The following is a 22,001-nucleotide window of genomic DNA, read 5'->3' as shown; positions in this document are numbered from 1 at the left end:
TCCTCTGGCAGTGCATTCCAGGCTACAACCACTCTCTGTGTGAAAAACTTTCCTTGCACATCTTCCTTAAACTTTCCCCTCTCACCTTGAACCTGTGCCCCCTTGTAATTGAAACTTCAACCCTGGGAAAAAGCCTCTGACTATCCACCCTATCTATGCCTCTAATAATTTTGTAGACTTCTATCAGATCTCCTCTCGGCCGCCATCTTTCCAGTGAAAACAATCCTAATCTTTTCAACCTTTCCTCATAGCCAATGCCCTTGAGACCAGGCAACATTCTGATGATCCTTCTCTGCACTCTCTCCAAAGCTTCCCCATCCTTCTGGTAATGTGGCAACCAAAACTGCACACAATACTCCAAATGCAGCACAACAAGGATTTTATATAGCAGCAACACGTTTTGCCAACTGTTGTGCTCAATGTGCTGGGCGATGAAGGGAAGCATGCCATATGCCTTCTTAATCACTTTGGCCACCTATGTTGCCACTTTTAGGGAACTGTGGACCTGCACACCCAGATCCACATGAATGTTAATATTCCTAAGGATTGTGTCATTAGCAATATAATCCACACCTAAGTTTGATCCTCTAAAATGCATCACCTCACATTTGTCTGGATTAAACTCCATCTGCCATTTCTGTGCCCAAGTGGCCAATCTATCTATATCCTGTTGTATCCCTTCACAATCATCAGCACTGTCAGCAACTCCACCAATCTTCGTGTCATCTGCAAACTTACTAATCAGACCACCCACATTTTCCTCCAGATCATTTATATATACTACAAACAACAGATGACCTAAGACTGATTGCTGTGTAACACCACTAGTTACCAGTTCTATTCTGAAAAACACCCTTCCACTGCTACCCTCTGTCTTCTATGACCAAGCCAGTTTTGTATCCATCTAGCCAGCCCACCCCGAATCCCATGTGATTTTAGTTTTTGTACCAATCTGCCGTGTGGGACTTTATCAAATGTCTTACTAAAATCCATATAAACTACATCCACAGTTCTTCCCTCGTCAATTATCTCCTTCACCTCTTCAAAAAATTCAATCAGGTTGGTGAAACATGACCTTCCTCATACGAAACAATGCTGTCTGTCACTAACTAGTTCATTTTCTTCCAAATGTGCATATATCCTGTCCCTCAGTATCTTCTCCAAGAGCTTCCTCACCACAGATGTCAGACTCAGCGGCCTATAATTAATCCAGGAGGATTATCTCTGATTCCTTTCATAAACAAAGGAACATCTTTGGCTAATCTCCAGTCCTCTGAAACCTCACCTGTGGTCAAGGAGGATTTGAAGATATCTGCTAATGCCCAGCTATTTCTTCCCTTGCCTCTTGCAGAAATCTGGGATAGATCCCATCTGGCCCTGGAGACTTGTCTAGCTTAATGCAATTTCAGATACCCAAAACTTAGTCATTTAATATATTAACATTCTCTTGAGTATTCATACACTCATCCCTGACCTCAACATCAGTCATGTCCTTTTCCTCAGTGAATACTGATACAAAGTACTTATTAAGGATCTCTCCCACTTGCTGTGGCTCCATGCAAAACTTCCCTCCTTTGTCCTTAAGGGGGCCTATTCTTTCCCTTTCTACCCTCTTACTTCTAATATATGCATGAAAAGCTTTGGAATTCTCCTTGACCCTGTTTGCTAAAGAAATTTCATGGCCTTTTTTAGCCTTCCTAATTCTGCATTTAAGTTTTTTCCTAATTTCTCTATATTCCTTGAGGGCTTTGACAGTTTGTAGCTGCCTAGATCTATCGTGTGCTTCTTTTTCCTTTTGACTATGCTTACAATTTCCTTTGTCATCCATGGTTCCTGAATCCTGCCTTTCCTATCCTTCAGTTTTGCAGGGACATGCATGTTCTGCATTTTAATCTTTAAAAGCCTCCCACATGCTAGACATAGATTTGTCCTCAAATAACTGCTTCCAATCTGCATTCCCCAGTTCATGTCTAATTTGGATGTAATTGGCCCTTGCCCAATTAAACACCCTCAACCGAGGGCCACTCTTGTCCTTGTCCATGACTACTTGAAGTCTTATGGAGTTATGGTCACTAATCCCAAAATGCATATTGAAATCAAAATGTTTACACTGTTCTCTCTTCACAAATGCAACCAGACCTCAGAGATTCTGCAGCACTTTCTGCTTTTATTACAATAGTTCCTTTGCATTCCTTGGTGCTTTTTCCATTTTCATAAGATAGCCTGGGCTGAATGCTAGATATCTCAATTTGTAAGGCATACTGTCCAAGCAGTAGCTCTGTAAAGAGCATTTAGAGATAAAAGAGTGATAAAATTTTGCAGTGCAGCTAGCCATAAAATTATAGAATCATAGAATTATTTTTATTCAGAGAATCCATTTGACCTACTGTATCGGGAACTCCTGGGATGGGAGTCATGCCGCCAAAGCCTACATTTATTCCACTGTTTGTAACTACCATTGAGTATATGGTGGTGATCTGACTTCTTGAATCAGTGCAGTTGTTTGGCAAAGGAATTCCAAGAGAGAAGTTCAGGATTTGACCCACCAACGATGAAGAATGGGAAGATACTTCCAAGGTAGGATGGTATGTGACTTAGTGTAGGGACATAGAGATAACGATGTTGTCATGCGCCTGCTGTCCTTGTCCTTCCAGCTGGTATAGGTCATGGATTTGTAAGGTGCTGTTGAGGAACCCTTGGCGAGTTGTTACATAACATCTTGTTCAAGGAAAAGATTGATAGAATTCTAGTCACTAATGACACTGTGCCACAAGATCCCTCATCCCATACCGTATTGGACACTAATTCTGAGCTGCTTTAGCTGCTTGGAATCTATCCCCTTAAACGTTGTTGTAGTGCCATGCAACATGATGGTAAGTATCCTCATTATGAAGGGTAGATTTCAGCTCTGTCAGGATTGTGCACTGGTTATTCTTACCAACATTGTCATTGGCAGGTGTATTTGCAACAGGTACATTGATCAAGTAGATTTTTCACCCCACCTGCCAGGCATACTTTGGCAGACATGTCTTTCTGGGCTGGGTCACTTTGGCCAGTAGTAGTGCTGCCGAACCACATCTTGATGATTGCTATTGAAGTCCCCTACTCAGAGTGTATTCTGTGCCCAAACTATCCTCAATGCTACATCCACATAGTGGTTAACATGGCGAAGCATTAATTCAGTACTTGAGGAAGGATAGTAGGTGGTAATCAGCTGGAAGTTTCCTTGTCCATGTTTGACTGTGAAACCTCATGGTGTTTGGAATCAATCTCAAAGATTTCCAGGGGCATTCCCTCCCAAGCTGTATGCCAATATGCTGCGACCTCTGGTGGACATATTCAGGAATAGGGAAAGAGGAGCCCGATGATGTGTGTATGACTATGTCAGGCTGTTGCTTGACTCAATTGAGGGACAGCTGTTGGCACAGATTTCCACATGTTACTGAGGTGGATTTTGTAAGGTTGTTTGGGCAAGACATTCCTTTGTATTTTCCAGTACCTAGATCGCTGCTGGATGGTCTGTGCAGTTTTATTCTGATCTGACTTTAATCTAAAAGTTTGGTACAACTGAGTGCCTTGCTAGGTAGGCCCTTTCAGAAAGCAGTTAAGAGTCAACCACATTGCTGAGAGTTTGGAATCACATATAGGCTAGATCAAATAGGGTGGTAGATTTTCATCCCCGTAGGATGTAAGTGAAGAAGATGGATACTTCTGATGAAGGGTCTAGGCCCGAAATGTCAGCCTTCCTGCTCCTATGATGCTGCTTGGCCTGCTGTGTTCATCCAGCTCTACACCTTGTTATCTCAGATTTTCCAGCACCTGCAGTTCCTACTATCTCGGATACTTACATAACTTGGTTGTTCCATGTTCACCATTACTGAAACTAGCTTTTTGTTCCAGCTTTATTTAATTTTAATTGTTCCAGATGCTTGGGTGGAATTTGAACAATTGATTTTATGTCTCTAGATCATTTGACTGCACCTTTGGATTCCTAATAGTTATGCGAGTGGAATTATATACTCTTTTTGTCTCCATTATCTGTAGTCTGTGCACACTAGTGTCCCTGGGGTTGAATCAGGTTCAGTCAGTGGTGTGATTGGGTGGCATGATCTAGTCAGGTTGGTTTGGGGGAGAAATAGGAAACAAAGTGGTAGTCACTGGCGACTGTCAAGGGGTCAAAGGGGGAAGGTAAGAGGATCAGTGTGAGTGATTGCAGTATCAGTTATGTAGTTAACTAGGAGTTAGACAAGGATGTTTCTGTTTCACATTTCATGAATAACTACCAATGAAAGAACACCAGAACTGTCAGAATTGAGCCAGAGACTTCTATGTAGGGTCTCAGGAGCAAAGGAATTGTCTGTTAGATGTTCAAATTTCCCACACAGTTGCCACAAAGTCATCAATTTGGAACTTCTGTGGGATCCCAACGCACATCTTTCAGCATACACCTGGTCTCGGAAAATCCAGAGACTGGAAGATCATAAAACGCTAACGTGGAAAAAGCATAAACATGTCAGCATGGATTGCTGAAAGGGAAAATGTGTTTACCGAGCCCATTAATAGCCTGGCAACTATAAAATAGGTGTGTGGTCATGTAGCAAAGCAGAGGAGAACTTATACATTGGGGATGGGGCCACCACCTCCACATAATATTCCAGCAAGTGTTTGTAATCATTCCACATGTACATATCAAGATGGCAGCAACCTGCATTTATGGAGCCTTTTAACATTAGATTATATCGCAAAACCTGACATGGATTCTCAGCCAAGGAAGACAAATATACATTATGACATGATTTTACAATAAAAGAATTCTCACCATGAATTTCATATTGATCTAGTCAAAGAAACATAGAAAGTAGGAGCAGGAGTGAGCCGTTCGGTATTTAAGGTATTTAATGGGGAACAACATTGAACAACACGTGTAGCCACCTTATATATAACCTCGAATTAAGACAGCGACATTGTGATAGATGAAAACCAAATGCATAATGCAGGTCAGCACTTTCCCCACCTAGAAATTGTGAATATGTTTAGTTGATGTTCCATGCACTGTATTTGCTATGCACTTAAGTGGATGAGCCTCTAAACCAAGAGTTTATATTCAGAATATTGCTCCCACTTTGGTGCTCCACAGAACACATTTTTACCTTTTTTCATCCAGAAATGACTCTTGCAAATGATATGTGGTGCAGCTTCATTGTGGTGCAATATAACTTTTTGATTTCAATGTTTCTTGTGATAAAAGTATTATCCTGCAGTTCATAACATAACTATTCATTTACTTTAAATGCTTATAAATATGGGATTTGCACTCTAAATAAATAAAATAAAATGTTTATTTTTAAATCTATCTTAATTTTGTTCTATTACCCTGATGTAACTATGTAAGGTATGATTTGGCTGGTTAGCACTTAAAACAATATTTTATGTGCGGCTTAATGTTGGCAGTTTCTATATTGAGCCTTCAAACAGGTAGCTGGAATCTTGCAGAGCTCCTCAATGGCAGGCTGTCAATAAGTGTCATTTTCTTCAGGGACTGACAGCAAACAAAGCACAGCAAAGAGATTCATCTCAGAGGATTCATTCCTAATGGCACAATCTGGCCTTAAAAATACATGCTGAGTTCCTAATTTTGACATGGCCATTTAAGAAATCTGTTATACTTCAGAAAATGTTTCACCACAAGGTGAAGAGATAAGGACAAATAGAAGTCAAGTCAACCAGCATTGCTATTTTGTCCTTCTCAGTGGGCAGCTTCAGGTTCTGGGAGTAGAATATCTGCCAAATTTCCCAAAAAAAACAAATCAGCACCACGCGTGGAAGGAGTAAACAAACAAAATTGGGAAAAACCACAAAATTTGCAAATAGCAATTCAGGAAGGACATCAGCATCTTATATAAAAGGAGTTTGTCCTTTCAAGTAGTAATGCAATTTACAGCAATGACTTGTATTCATATTTTATTGGACAATGCTTAAATGTTGCAAACTTTGCAAGTAGTGGACCACGCCATATGAAGACTCCATCCTGGAACAGAGGTATACAGACTTGGAACTGGTACTGCAAAATTAATTTATCCCCCCCATGAGCATCTCACATGGTTTCATAATGAAGAAATGATATATCTCATTATTAAAGCAATTTCATATCAGCACCTTTTGGATTTGAACCGGTGACCACAATACTGTGAAATGAATCTCAAGAGTCACAAACTGGTCACTGCTATTTGGCAGATTTAATTTTCAATTCGTGTGTTAATTCTTTGACATGAAAAAGATCTGCAAGTTTAGCACAATTATTTAATTGCTGTCTTTCCTTGCAGTTTATCTATGATGAGAAAATTGAATGGTAAGTATTATGAATCAATAATAATCCCTAAAAATGATCTCTTGTTAATGTGAATGTAAATTATTAGCAACCTAGTGTATTATTGATGATCTTTAAATGTGATTTTTAAATTTCCTATCCTAGGCAATATTAAACATCATGTTGATATCTATGTCTTGCCACAAAAAAACTTAATTGTGTCCTTTTAAGTAATGTACATTTATGATGAAGTGGTTTGTTATTCAAATACACTGTGCAGTGGAGTAATAGGACATAAGTGTTTGACATAGCATGTTAAGCTTTGAACCCTTGGCAGGTATCCAGACATTAATGCCAAGCAATGGTCAGATGCTTTTCCATGGAGAGTCAGTGGTGATTCACCCCAGCTGCTCTTAAGCAGTTCGTAGCATCTGGTTACAGAGCAACACTCACAGAAAGCTTGAACAAATCTGACTGCCTCCTTTTTTGGTAATTCTTTTCTTAACATTTTGTGTTTCTATGCCATTGATCTATCCCCAGCCTCCAATTTCTGACATTCACAAAATAAGAATGGAAAGGAGAAGGAGCGGAAGCCAGAAGCATAACTGCAAAACCATACTGACCCATTCAAGTTGAATAGCTTTGCACAGATAATCTTCAAAAAGATTACTTTAACTGGTGCATTCACTTAAATTCAGCCTGTAGATTGCTGATAACTGAGCTGCATTATGGGTTTAAATGTATTGCTCATGCTCTAACTACAAAGTAGTGACAATCTCTTTATCTCTTTGAGGTGGGAAGGCCTTCTCCTGATCATAATGTACGCAGGCTATATACTTGTGATGAAGTAAGTTTTCAAATTTGTTTTAGATACTTGCTTATAAGTATGCAACATGCAATGATACTGGATGAAAGTGAATTTTGCTAACTTCAATATTTCTGTTTTATATCTAAAATGAAAAGCCTGAAGTATAATATATTTTTAGCGATTCAGTGCCACGTTTTTGCTCTTTTTGCTCTTTTTGATGTGCCATCTAACCCCACTAGTCTTCCAGGTTATCTCTGTTAAGTCAGGAATTCAGATTTGGGGTGTCATCGTGGCTCAGTGGTTAGCACTGCCGCCTCACAGCACCAGGGACCTGAGTTCAATTCTCACCCTCAGCTGACTGTCTGTGTGAAGTTTGCATATTCTCCCTGTGTCTGTATGTGTGGGTTTCCTCTGGGTGCTCCGGTTTCCTCCCACAGTCCAAAGATGTGCAGGATAGGAGGATTGGCCATGCTGAATTGCCTGTAGTATAGGGGGATGTTCTGTGGGTCAATGAGGACTTGTTGGGCTAAAGGGCCTGTTTCCACACTGTAGGAATTCTTTGATCTAGGTACAATTCATCAAAAGCAACAGCCCAAATTGACAAGGCTGTAAACAAAGTTCTGGAGTTAATTTTCCTGAAGTATTTTTATGCATTCATGGAATATGAATCACAGGCAAATCCAGCATTTGTTCCCCATTGGTAATTGCTGTCGAGAAGGTGCAATTGAGCTTCCACCTTGAATACCAATAGTCTTTACATCCACACTGTTACTTGGGATGTAAGATTTTAACCTGGTGCTCATGAAGTACCCATGATATAGTTCCTAGTCAGGATAGTGTGTTACTTGGGGTGAGGGGGAAGATATTTGCAGGTCATGCTTCATATGAAATTGCTGCCTTAGCCCTTTGAGTTGCACCAATCACTGATTTGGAAGGTATTGTCGCAGGAGACTTGGAGATAATACCTGCTGAACCTATGGGCTGGTGCTGAAGGAAGTGATTGTTGAAGTTGGTAGATGGGGGTGCCAATCAAAAAGTCGAGTTTCTTGTGTGTTCTTGGAGGTGCACTCATTTGGGCAATATTCCATCACATTCCTGACCTTATAGATGGTGGAGAGGCTTCAGGAAGTCAGGAGGTGCGTTACCTACCATGCCAAGTTACCAGAGTTAACAATTTTGTTAATCTTTTTGAATCTTTATCAGTTTCATACTTCAAGATCAGCATGACTTTTCAATATTGGACGCATATTGTTAACTCTGTTTTTATCTCTCCGCGGATGCTGCCAGACCTGCTGAGTTTCTTCAGCACTTTCTGTTTTTACTTTGGGTCCAGAGCAGTTGAGCTGAAATTCCTAATTCCATTCTGTAAATTCTATGTGGTTGCACATAATCACATCAATAATACTCCTCCTCAGATCCATACACTGCTGCCCCTTGATCAATACTGTGGAGCTTCTACTCAAATCAGTTCTTCATATTTCCTCAGACATCAGTTCAGAAACTGACAGGCCTTCCCTAAAGCACAAGACTATGTGAAAATATTCTTCAGGACTTAGACTGAAATCTTGTATGTTTAGGTGATAATCCTGCACTGTAGTTCTATAGCTTCTGGGCTGCTTTATGCCACCTAGAGAAGCCAAACAATCAATCATCATATTCTCACAGATAAACCAATACATAACTCATTTTTTCTGTAGCTGGTGGTGGGAATACCCAATTTATGTTTCATATTTTCCCTGTCATTGCTGCCTTTTTATTGCAAAATATACTGAGCACTTTTCAAACACACAGTTTTTATTCTTAATGATTTTAAAGTTGAGGAAGGAGAGAGTGAGTTTTAACCTGAAATATATATAGAGTTTATTGCATATGTGTGGAAAAATTACAAGGCAAAATTGGTGCAGCTCTTTGTGTGCCTCCAGCAGAGTTTTTTTCCTGATACTATCTCCCATAACATAAGAAATCAAGCACGTCCATCATAATACTGGTCCATAACAGACATTTAAAACAACTAGATATGATGTACAAACAACACATTCCTCAGACACATACAGATCTGGGTTCATATTAAGCTGTTATATTATGCCCAAGAAGCATGCTTCCAGGAAAGCGTCATGCTACAAGTGGTCAGAGGAAAGATGGAGCATGAGGTCATTGTAACCTCGGGTTACATGCTACCATGCAATGATGATATCATGAGCCTTTTTCTTAAAGGTAGACCAAATATTGACCACGGCATGGAACACACCTTTGGCTCAGTTAACAAAACTTGGCATTATTTAATTTCATGTTTTTGTGAAATTTTCAGTTGGTGACCGCTTTAAGCCCAGTCCTTTCTGTTATTAAAGGGTTCTATCAGCCTCACAAATGGATAGTATCTCTCTGTGTCCCAGATTAGTATTATAGTAGTCTACATTGTCTGCGGTTTCAAACCAGTCTCAGAACTGTGACAGCTGCTGATGCTATTTGTAGTACTAACCACTTACAGTTATACTATAGTCAAGAAGCTTAAACTGAGTTGAAAATTCATACACCTTGTATTGAATGTGCTAAACATATAAATTTCACTTTGACAACTCCTGCCATTAGGAAGCCATTGTGGGGTTTGAGGGACAGAGGGAGTTTGGTGGTCCAGCTGCATTGGCAGCTGTTTCAGGAAAAGCCCATAAAATGTGCTACCTTGAGAAGAGTGTCTGCAAAGGATGTTCTAGGTGCCAGAGGCAGCAGAACCAGTGCTATTCTGAGGTTACCCAGCCCCACCAGCTGATGTGATACCAATTACCCAATTTTGGACCATGCAGGTCCATTGAGCACATGTGTATCTCGCTCAACAACGAGTGGGGACTCAGCTACAAGAGAGGCACTAGTTTTACTTGAAAAACTAAGTATGCAATTTGCAGATAAGATAATTGTTAAGAACATCTGCTGTTGTGCCTGGAAGTAATGGAGACAGCGTTGAAGTTCTTGTGATTAAAAGGATTTAGGAGTGTTTCACAAGAGGCGCAAAAGATTAAATGATCTTTCACACACTAAGAACAGCATCGACTAACAGATCAAATGAGGAATTTTGTAGCATTTTGGTAGGATAGGAGGTTAGTAGTTTCATTGACTCTGGATCTGCAGTAGGATAAGCTAATTGAACAAAGGTAGTGGAGAAGATCAGTTCTGAGTAATGTGTTACAGAAAGGGAGAGTTGGTAGGTCAGCTCCTGCTTTTTTTCCCACTTCTCAACAAGTCACAAGATGCGTTCTTAAAAAAGTCTTTTAATCCTTTGGCTGCTATAACTTTCAAAAGCAGACGCAAAGCAGGCTTTCTCATAGTTTTAAATTATAATAAAGAATAGCCATTTATTTTCTCAACTCCCTAAAAGTAATTACAACAGCATCCACTCCCTCATTCAGACAAGGCACACACATGTACACACACACACAAACATGCACGCACATGTATGCACAAAAGATAAACTATTACAAAACATTTAAAATGCACATAAGTTTGTTATAGTCCAAACAACTAAATTTCCTTTTACCAAGACAGGCACAGAAGGTGCTGCAATCCTGAGGATTTTCTCTTGTTTCACTCAGACAGCAAAGGTTAGGCGTTTCTGGTGATGAACTCACTGCTGCTCACTCCCCGCTTCTAGCTTTGCTCTGTTCAAAGGTTGTAGTTGAGCCCCTGTAGTGCAATATAATCTGTGTACGTTCTGTGCCCTCACCACCCTAAATGCTTCGTCCAAACAGCATTCAACATGGAGGAGTGTTGATCCACCCTCTGGGGATTGCAGTAATCGGCTAGAGGTTTCCTTGCCCATGTGATGTCATGGCCTTTTATGGAGTCTGCATAAAAAATGCAGAAAAGCGATTTTGCATCAACTTCTAAATCCTTCCAGCACGTTCAATCACATAGAGTCATACAGCACGGAAACAGATTATTCGGTCCAACCAGTCCATGCCAACCATAATCCCAAACTAAACTAATCCCACCTGCCTGCACTTGGTCCATATCCCTCCAAACATTTCTTATCATGTACTTTTCCAGATTTCTTTTGAATGTTGTAATCATACCCGCGTCTACCACTTGCTTGAGGAGTTCATTCCATACATGTACCACTCTTTATGTAAAAAAAGTTGTCCCATGTGTCTTTTTTAAATCTTTCTCCTCTCACTTTAAAAATATGTCCCCTAGTCTTGAACTCCCCCATCCTGGGGAAAAGAACTTTGCTGTACCCCTCGTGATTTTATAAACCTCTATAAGGTCACCCCTAAACCTCCCACATTCCAATGAAAAAATGTCTCAGCCTATTCAGCCTCTTCTTATATCTCAAACCCTCCATTCCCAGCAACAAACTGGTAAATCTTTTCTGATCTCTCTCCAGCTTAATAATATTCTTCCATTAGCAGGGTGACCAGAACTGGACACAGTATTCTAGAAGAGGCCTCACCAATGTCCTGTACAACCACAACACAACGTCCCAACTCCTTTACTCAAAGGTCTGAGCAATGAAGGCAGACATGCTAAATGCCTTCTTAACAACCCTGTCTACATGAATTACGTACCTGAACCCCTAGGTTTCTCTGTTCTGCAACACTACCAAAGACCCAACCATTAAGTCCTGCCTTTGTTTGTTTTACCAAAATGCAATACCTTTCACTTGTCCAAATTAAACTTCATCTGCTATTCCTCAGCCTACCGACCCAATTGATCAAGATCTCTTTGTCATCTTAGGTGACCTTTTTTTCCTGTCCACTATACCACCAATTTTGGTGCCATCTGCAAACTTACTAATCATGCCTTCTATATTCTCATCTATATCATTTATATAAATGACAAACAACATGATTGAGAGAATGTTAGAACCTCTACCGTCACTATTGTTGTGGAGGTGGAAGCGTTGGACGAGGGTGGAATTGGTCAGAATTCACACAACACCAGGTTATAGTACAACAGGCTTAGTTGAAATCACAAGCTTTCGGAGTGCTGCCCCTTCACCACTATTGAATCCAGACTCCAAGATGCCTCTGAAAGTGTGTGCTGCTGCAGCAACTCGAGTGGACTGTAACACATGACCACATACCGTATTATTTATGCTGTTGACATTGAAGCATGACATTTGTATCATCACTGCAAGATTACAAGAATTTAATCTGTTCTGGTATATGAGGAAATAACATCACTCTGTATATTAAAGACATAAATACTGCTCAATTGTAAAATGTTTGTGACCTTCAGGCAAAGCCCAGAAGGATTTTGTCAAGATTTTGATTGGACCCATGCAACATTAAACTAGTGCAAGCTCACTTTAATCTACAGTATCTTTGTATGAATTTGTTCACTTACAGTTGGATCCCATTGTATGGTTAGAGTTACCTTGTTCTCCAAAGAATTGCAGTTTTTGTTTTAATTGGCCAAGGAGTTAAAATATTTTTGGCTTTAATTTGTTGCACCAGATTAATTTTTACCTGCGTTATACAAGGAAGCCACAAGGTGACTTCACTGGGGTACACAAGCCACTTTTACCTGAGATCTCATTGGTGTATTCCTCTGCATGTCAAAGCTGCTGAGGATTGGTTTGAGGGCAGGAAGCAGCCCAGTAAGTTTCTTTGTGGCTAGGAGGACTCATCAGATCCCTTCAAGGAAATAGTCCTTGTTCACCAGCCTTGGATATTTGTCTCCCCACAAACACCAACCCCTGCCCCACCAAATGACCCACTGAGCCTCTCCAATCCACTTGCCTTATGCAGGGCACTATTCAAAAGGATCCAAAGCAACAGTCAATGAGCTGTCCAATTTTATCTGGATGTATTTACATTTCCCACTGATATCATTTAAAGAACACTAATATCCAGTCTTTACAATACTACAAATTGTAACAGGAGAACGCTTGTCTGAGCACACATACTTAATACTCCCTTCCAGAACAAAAAAAAGAAAATTGTTGATGGTGTTGTAGAAAGAAGATCCTGTCATTCCTCCTGAAGAATAACTCCTGAACTGCCTTGACAGACAAAGGAATAAGACATGTTTTACAATAGTTTTCAAATACATATTGGCAGCAAAACAGTTAATTATAAGTTCAGGAGTTTATCCCAGAGGTAATTATATATACCATGAATAAATATATACTGGGCTAATGTTTAAAATATGATTCTGCTTGCAAATGGGAATAACTACAAAGATAATGAGGTCTGCTTCTTCACTTAATATTTACTTTCAGATTCAATACCAAAATACAGAATTGTTTCGTGAGCAAGCTAACAAAGAATGTTTCAAATGGCAATGTGATCGGCAATGAACTGGAGGATGGTAATGTTGCCTATCCTAATGTTTGTGATGACCCATTACTCCCATTGTTAACTCAAGGTAAGGCTAACCAGACAGAGACTGGCCAGTACAAGTATTCAAATCCTCCCTTAATATGTTTCAATCTGGCTATTCAGAAGAAATCTACACTAAATACACACACAAACAAATGGCTATTTATTCTGTGGCTTCACCAACAATTTTTAAGCACCTTTACCAAATACTATTCACGTTCATTGTAAAACATTTTATTGACGAGTCAAATTTTCTTTAGGTAGTTAAGTTTTAAGATTAAAAACCCATTATAATGCTGAAAAAAAAATCAGTTATTTAGAAAGGATTGTTTTGCGGTAATGCCAATGTACGGTTGAATCAAATGTTTCATGTTTAACATTGTTTTTGTAATACAGCTAGGAGCAGTAACATTCCTAAGAGAGATTCTTTTGAGAAGCTGAAGGCTGTAATGGTGCTACTTTTTAATTCTGAAGATCTCCTCCGCTGCCTGTTTGTTGGTAGAAGGCGTTTGTTACATCTTTCATCAGTGTCCTTCCCCTTCTTCTACTGACAGCATGACCTGTTTGCATACAATGTGGTAACACAGCTTGAATCTAAGATAAATCTGTGTGTATTGCCCATCCTGTGCTTCCTAATACTCAGGAGCAGTTGTACAATATTCTCCAGGTGATGCAGTTTCTTCCCTCTTCCACATCCAAACACTGCCGAACCCCGACCGTGAGACAGTTATTCCAAAAAAATGTGAAATAAATTCCTAATTTTATTCTGCATTCACTTTATAACAAAAGTTTAAAAAAAAGTTCTGTTTGCAAATTTATTAAAAAACAATTCCTGTACAAAAGGTGCACTATCATGTGAAAATAACAAGGTGTTGAGCTGGATGAAGACAGCAGGCCAGGCAGCATCAGAGGAGCAGGAAAACTGATGTTTCGGGTCTGGACACTTCTTCAGAGTCTGTCTTCAAAGATAGGTTATTAAAGATGTGGCCACTGATTCAACAAACTCATCACATCATGGTGCAAAGTTAATATAAATAAATAAATAGTGAGAAGCCTCTTGAGTAGAAGAATATCATAAAACTCCAATCCCACCCTCGCCTCTGACCACAAAACATTGTTCGAAAGGTCTCTTTTTAAATAATACTAGATCTTGTCAGATCATTTAGAAGCAGAATTAAAGCAGACACATCTGATTGAAATCATCAGGCTTCCTTATACTCTCCACTAGCAATTAAAATTCCATTTGATTAAAAAAATGCATTGTACCCCTTAAAGTGTTTATGCTAATTATACAAGAAGGTATAATTTGAACACAGTGTAAAACACTGCTTTAATTTTAAATCATTTTAAATCATTCTTCCATAGTTAAGCAGTGTTCATTATCACCTGAGGTTCATTTAATTATTTCTGAATACCAATTAATATCTTCAAACTGTTCTCCATCTACTTCACTAACTTGCCAGAGTTCTGTCTGTTTAGTCTTACTGTGGTTCCTATTTCAAAAAATCTTTTATAACAACCTTCTTAATATACCTGCCTTCTCTTGAATGTTTAATGCCTGCATTCCTTAGTTATTAATAATGGCTGTGGTAAATAACGATTAACATTAATCTCTCTTCATTCATTAAAATGGGCTAAGCCTGATAACATGGCTTGTCTAATGACACTAGCAATATATAAAAGGCTTAAGTTATTCCTATATTTTGCTGCAAAGTCTCTCCTGAGGGTTTTTACCTTGTTATCTGTGAACTTAGAGCTGTTCTTCAGAGCTATCAGATGCCATAAGAGTTTTTGTAGAATTTTGAGAGTTTTGAATTCATTCATTTTGAATTTATTAATGAGCTGTGCAGGAATAAAACAGTAACACGTGGAGATGTCAAGCATGTCAATTCTCACTGAGAAACAAATGGCCAAGTCATATAGAAAAGCAGGAAAATAGTTAACAATTATCAATCAAGATAAAGATCTGGTTTATTTTAAATCATCACGCACTTGGAAATACTGCTGGGCAATGTTCTAAAATTACATTTCAGACAAGTACTAAAGGCAACAGAAAACATTGATGTAAAATCCAAACGTTGTGCTTTTAGGCTAAGAGGTGACCTCATTATGCCAGCAGTGTTCAAATTTGGTTCACAAGCAGCATGGGAACTCTGGCAATAAAGCATTTCCAGCTTGTTCAAAGAGTCAGGGATCATACAATTGGGGCAGGTTTTTGCATTTTGGGTCAAGGTTCTGATGTCAGGTTTACACGTGGGTTTTCCAACACCACACTTTGACAGGAGCACTCACCCAACATGGGATTTTAGTGGAGTTAGCCAATTAATGGCCAGGCGGTGCATTCGCTCTCCAAATCTTGAAGCTGGGGTGCCAACAGGAGACCACGCAACTTGCAAGAAGCTACATGGCTCGTGAGGAGATACAGTGCCAGCAAACTGGAAAGCTGCCAGATGTCATGAAATTATGCACCTGCCCTCAGTTCACACCCCTATATCAGGGCAAGTATCCTGTCCAAAGTTTCACTGCTTTTTAAATCCAGCTTCCTGTGGTGTTCCATCTGATTAGGGAAGAGACCTGATTCATCTCACAAATGTCCCTTTTTGGCCAGCATCAAGCATTATTAATACACAGGCCTTTGGAGAAAATCATGGCTTGACTGCTTCTGCATTCCCAACTAAAGGAATTTAGCATGGAAACCTACAAGTGGCACAGTGGATATTTCCTTTTCAATTTCATCCTTTCCCTTGATCCTGTCAGCTCTGGTTATATGCCTGAAAGTACCTGCAAGAAACATAAAAGATTCTCAAGTCCTCACCAAAATAATTGTCATCATTTGGGGAAGTGACTAGTGATTATCACTGTGAATATGAATTGGGCCCAGTCCTTTATTTAATGCACAACCAAATGGATTTATTTTAAGTAGACTCGTGCCCTGTATCTGGCTGATTGGTTCTCCTTTATAGCTTAGGTATATTGAAAATAATTGCAGCATCTATACTGTAACTCTTTACAATATAGACTAGAGATTGAACTTAAGACAATTCTGATAAATGTGGCTCACCAGCTCACTATGGCATATATTTCTCACCCAAGGATTTTGATTTAAAGAATTTTTGTTACAGGGAAATTTGTCAACTTTAATTATGATTATTGAGTAGGTATCTTTTAAGTATATATTTCCCCTGCCTCAAAGGCTTTCTTATTCTAATGTCAAATTACATTTAAATAAAGACCTAAAATAAGACTTCAGTAAATTTAAGCATTTTGCACTGGGCTTTGAACTTTCGGCGATTTACTTTCAATCTATTTATGTGCAATACCTAGTTCAATCTGCCAATGGTGTGGACAAGGAAGTCTGTGTAGCTGAGAAATGTGACAACATCAAAAATGGAAACATTCCTCTGGATAAAGTTACAAAAGAAGGCAGCCCTGAGAATGAAAATGAACCTGAGTTCACATCACCATTTTCTCCACCAGGTAAACATACTCTGTACAACCAGAATATATTGCGTTAGTACATGATTAGCCTGTTTGAAGTCATAAGTATCTCCGATAATGAATTAGAAATATGATTGACTGAAGTGCCAATGTTGCATGATAATTGATATTTAGCTGTGTCAGTGGGGGTTAGTTTAGCTCTGTTAGCTGGACAGTTGGTTGGCGAAGCAGTGTGATGCTGATACAGTGGGTTCAATTCCTACATTGGCTGAGGTTACCATGAAGGATTCTCCTCTGCAACCTCTCCCCTCACCAGAGGTATAGTGGCCTTCAGGTTAAATCACCACCGGTTGTCTCTCTTCAATGAGAGAGTAGCCCTATGGTCTAGTAAGACGATGGCAACTTGACCTGAGAGTAACTATCTTGTGCCCCCTGTAGGTCTGGGACAAAGCCAAAGCTCAGTTACTTCCACTCACTTTAAGACACAAGTCCTGGAATTTCTGCCAGAGTTTGCCTAATTTTCACTGTGACTTTAAGCATGGATTGTCTGCCAAAGGGTGTGGGCAGTATTTCTGTGACTACTCCTGGATTTCTTTGGTTTCCTTACAATTTTACGCTGAACGATGACTGTCTTGTGAAAATTGATGACAAACTCCGAGCTTCCCCGAAGGTGCAGAGATACTAGAGGAAGTGTCCATGCAATGAGATGTAAACTAACCCCACAAGTAAGGCCGAGTCGTAACTTAATTGATATTACAAGGTTACAAGGTAATTGAACGTAGGAATTTTCTTAAATCTTCCTTCAAGGATAATCCTACATTCTTTCTGTGACTCCATCTGATTCAATCCTGTTGTTGCCATCCCCCCTACTGGGACTCATTTATGGTGTTACAGATATACAAAAGATAGTGGCCAGGAAAAGGTACCCCACACTGCAACAGTTATTCTGTTTATCAAGCACGAATTTGCCTTTTGGTTATTTGATCCTTTGTATCTTTGTCCTGCTGTTGAAGTTTAATTTGAAGTAATAATCCTAATCTAACTCTTCCATGAAGCCTAGCAATCATGTTAATATCAACAAGATGGTGTGTCAGGTGAGTGGGCTACATTTTGTTCCTGACCTGCTTTTGGCACTATGGATGGATTCTTCTTCGAGCACTGGGGGTCATACCTCCTAACTGAGGAACCCTGCTGCCCTCTTTACAACTTGGCTTTCTGAGCCACAAGCCAATCAGGCAGTGACAAGGTCAGTGCCATGCTTTACTCTGTAATCCAGGACCCCGTGACAGAAGTCTTGCCCTCTGCCAGCTGCCAGCCAATTGGGGAGGCCTTAGTGCTGCAGGATGACAGATTGACCCAGGCCCACAGGGGAATTAATATGGGGGAAGGGCTAGTTCACAGGGCAGTGGTGGAGGGGAGAGAGCCTAAAGACAGTCAGTAATAAGGGCAGTGGTGTGGGTGTCAGTGGCCCAACCCTTTTGTGGTACTGAGATCCTCAATCAGGCACTGAGTACCTTGCTCCCTCTCTGGCCCACCATATAAGATGCAGCATGGTGACGGGCCCAATGGTTTTGGAATGACGCTCTTGGCAGGTCATAAACTGGCCATTAAAGGCCTCAAATGACGGCTGGGCAACAACAGTCCTTCATGCTCAGACCTTAATTCCGGTAGGATCAGATATTCATCATCCCAGCTAACTAAACAATCTTCCCTCCTCCAAGTTCACCATTGGTGAGAACAGAGGATACCACCTTGAATAACCACTGGGTGCCCAAACAGAGAAGGCTGAGGGTTAATGGAACTTGCAGCTCTGGAATCATCAGCAACTGGGCGAGAGCCTCTGCTGCTGGTTTTAGCTTCATATGCCGCTTATACCCAGCAAAGGCATCAGCTCAGGCCACCACATGAGCTTATCTGGTAAGTTCCAGCCTGGCTGGTGTTAGGAGTCTGACTGTAACCCAATTGAGGTGAGAAAAGATTACTGCTGATCCTGGCTTCAGAAGAATGTTCTTGCTTGTTTCTGTTTGAATGCACCTTTCTTTGACAGCAGTTAAACAAAGCACAAGGCAGGCCCTCATTTCACTCACTAGTAGGCAGTCAAATTCTTGCTGAGTCTGTCAACAGTTGTTCAGCTCTGATTTACATATTCTAGATATGTAACATTTGTATACAACATGGTGTCCAGCCAGCTATGACGCTTAAGGAAGAGGCTTGATGAATTTATCATTGCGACAAGCATCTGCTCAGTTTGGATGCAGACGTTCTGACTGCTAGAGTATTCTGCTTGCTGCCCATTTTATGCCTAATTAAAAAATTGTAATATATATCTCAGAACACTGAAATTAGGAATACAGCTAGCACTGCCCCCAGCACATTAATATCTCCTAGTTTCGCAGCTATCACAAGTAGTCACAGTACTGCAATCTGAACCAGCACACTGAATGGTGAAATCACAACTACTTCTGTAATTCTACAATTTTAACAATTGCAGTTCTACCTTGTACTGGTGACAGCAGAGAAGGCTGAGGGGGGATGTGATCGAGGTGTATAAGATTGAGGGGTATGCATAGGCTAAGTAGGGAGCAGCTATTCCCCTTGGTTGAGGGGTCAATCACAAGGGGGCATAGTATTAGCGTAATGGGCAGGAGAGTCAGAGGGATTTGAAAAAAAGCTTTTTCACTCAATGGTTCACTCACTCTCGAATGCACTGCTTGAGAAGGTACCTTACAGCCTTTAAAAATGTATTTGGATGAGCATTTGAAATAGCGTAACATTCAAGGATACGGGACATATACAGGAGATTAGGATTAGCCCACTTTTAGAAGTAGTTATGTCGGTGCAATCTTGATGGGCTGGAGGGCCTTTTCTGTGCTGTATGACTCTGATTCTGTGGTGAGTACTGCTGGATATTGGTCTATCAGCCTGACCATAAAGGTAAGGCCCCCTCTTTAAGAGTCACCATGATAGCAAGCTGTTTCTTAATATCACATGAATAGTATTCTATGGGTGTATTTCATTTTAAACACAAATAATATTAGTCATTTACATTTAACTATAATTTGACACTTTGGGCTTTCAAATGGTTAACATTATAAAATAGTTGAAAATGTGGGTGAATTTTAGAGGTCATTTATAACTTATTAAACAACTGAACAATCTTAAATTGTATTATATATCAACTCACTAATTGTCAACAATTTTGAAAAATTGTTACATTTTGCATATCCAAAACTGGACATCAGTAATTGAATCTGTTAATTTGAGTGTCCCTACCAATCTCAAAATATGCCTCTATTATACGATATATGAATTCAGAATAAAGAAGGCCCCTAACACCTATTCTACTTGTCAATAAGATCTTGAGTGATCTCATAACTTTACATTTCTGCCTGGTCCTGATATCCTTTACCCCTTGCTTGTCAAGAATCTATCTATCTCTGACGTAAGAAAATTCAAAGACTTCTTCCACCACATTTTGAGGAAGAAACTTCCAAAGACTCATGAACTTCTTAACTGGAGAACTTATTATTTTCAAACAGTGACTCCTAGTTCTAGATTTGCCCAAAAGAGTGCATTACCTCCACATCCACACTGACAAGGCCCCAGAGTATCTTGTGGAAACTTAGACAACAGAAGCAGGAGTAGGCCATTCGATCCCTCAAGCCTGCTCCACCATTCAATATGATCATGGCTAATCTTCAAGCCCAATACCCTAATCCCACCCTTCACCCATATCCCTTGATCCCTTTAGCCATAAGAGCTATATAAGGTTCTTGAATAGATCTGTAACTCGGGTTGTGGATGCTGTGGTTGGTTCGCTCGCTGAGCTGGTTCATTAGTTCGCAGATGTTTCATTACCCTGCTGGGTAACATCAGTGCAGCCTCCGATGAAGCGCTGTTGTGTATTCCCCGCCTGGTATTTAAACTCTGGGGTCCGTTGGATTTGATTACCTCATTCCCGGTTTTCCTTCGCAGTGGTGTATATATAGGATCTAGTTCTATGCGTTTGTTGATGGCCTTCTTGGTGGAGAACCAGGCCTCTAGGAATTCCCGTGTTTGTCTCTGTTTGGCCTGTCCTAGGATCCTGATGTTGCCCCAGTTGAACTGGTGGTTCTCCTAATCCGTGTGAATGGAGATGAGTGAGTATTGGTCATGTCTTTTTGTTGCTAGTTGGTGTTCATGGATTCTTGTGGCCAGTTTCCTTCCTGTCTGTCCAATGTAATGTTTGTCGCAGTCCTTGCATGGAATCTTGTATATCACATTGGTTCTGTCCACAGTGGGTAAGAAGTCTTTAGTTCAAGTTAGCAGTTGGCATAGGATTGCCACTCTGATGCCCAATGACTGTAGGAGTCTTCTGGTCGGTTCGGATATGTTCTTGACGTATGGTAATGTGATGAGTCTGTCAGGACATACTGTATCTTTCTGTTGTTGTTTGTGTGATAGGCATCGTCAGATCCAACTGTTTGGGTATCCATTGTCCTTAAATACTTTGGTAAAGATATTCTTCTTCGTTTTGGCGTGGTTGCTGCAGTGTGTTGTCGCTCGTTTAAATAGTGTTTTCATGCAACTTCGTTTGTGGGTGTTCGGGTGGTTACACAACACAACGGTGCTTCATCGGAGGCTGCACTGAAGATGTTACCCAGCAGGGTAATGAAACATCTGCGAAACAACGAACCAGCTCGGCGAGCCAACCAACCTCAGCATAAGAGCTATATCTACATCCTTCTTGAAAACACAATGTTTTGGCCTCAACAACTATCAGTAGTAACAAATTCCGCACACTCACCACTCTCTGGGTGAAGAAATTTTTCCTTATCTTGGTCCTAAAGGTTTACCTCCCTCCCTCACCCTTAAACTACCATCCCTGATTCTGGACTCTCCCACCATTGGGAACATTCTTCCTGCATCTAACCTGTACCTGTTAGAAATTTGTAGGTTTTTATAAGATCTCCCCTCATTCTTCCGAACTCCAGTGAATACAATCCTAACCAATTCAATCTCTCTTCATATTGTTAGTCTTGCCATCCTAGGAATCAATTTGGCAAACCATTGCTGCACTCTGTCTACAGCAAAAACATCTTCCATAAATAGGATAAGATGAAGCCTGCATACAATATTCCAGGTAGCTCTCACC

General features: G+C 40.2%; 1 protein-coding gene across 1 annotated transcript in view; it reads left to right on the top strand.

The window, feature by feature from the left end:
* Positions 1-22,001, top strand: part of LOC109933285 (sodium/potassium/calcium exchanger 4-like) — a 263,903-nt gene that overhangs the window by 220,658 nt on the left and 21,244 nt on the right. The window contains exons 8-11 of the mRNA XM_048599827.1: positions 6,324-6,349; positions 7,101-7,154; positions 13,330-13,418; positions 16,754-16,906. Of these exons, the coding sequence (XP_048455784.1) occupies positions 6,324-6,349; positions 7,101-7,154; positions 13,330-13,418; positions 16,754-16,906 (322 nt within the window). The remainder of the gene's footprint in view (positions 1-6,323; positions 6,350-7,100; positions 7,155-13,329; positions 13,419-16,753; positions 16,907-22,001) is intronic.

This window comes from Rhincodon typus, chromosome 8, assembly GCF_021869965.1.
Source record: "Rhincodon typus isolate 14 chromosome 8, sRhiTyp1.1, whole genome shotgun sequence".
NCBI lineage: Eukaryota > Metazoa > Chordata > Chondrichthyes > Orectolobiformes > Rhincodontidae > Rhincodon > Rhincodon typus.
Note: the sequence above shows the minus strand (reverse complement) of the source record. Positions and strands in the feature narration are given on the sequence as shown.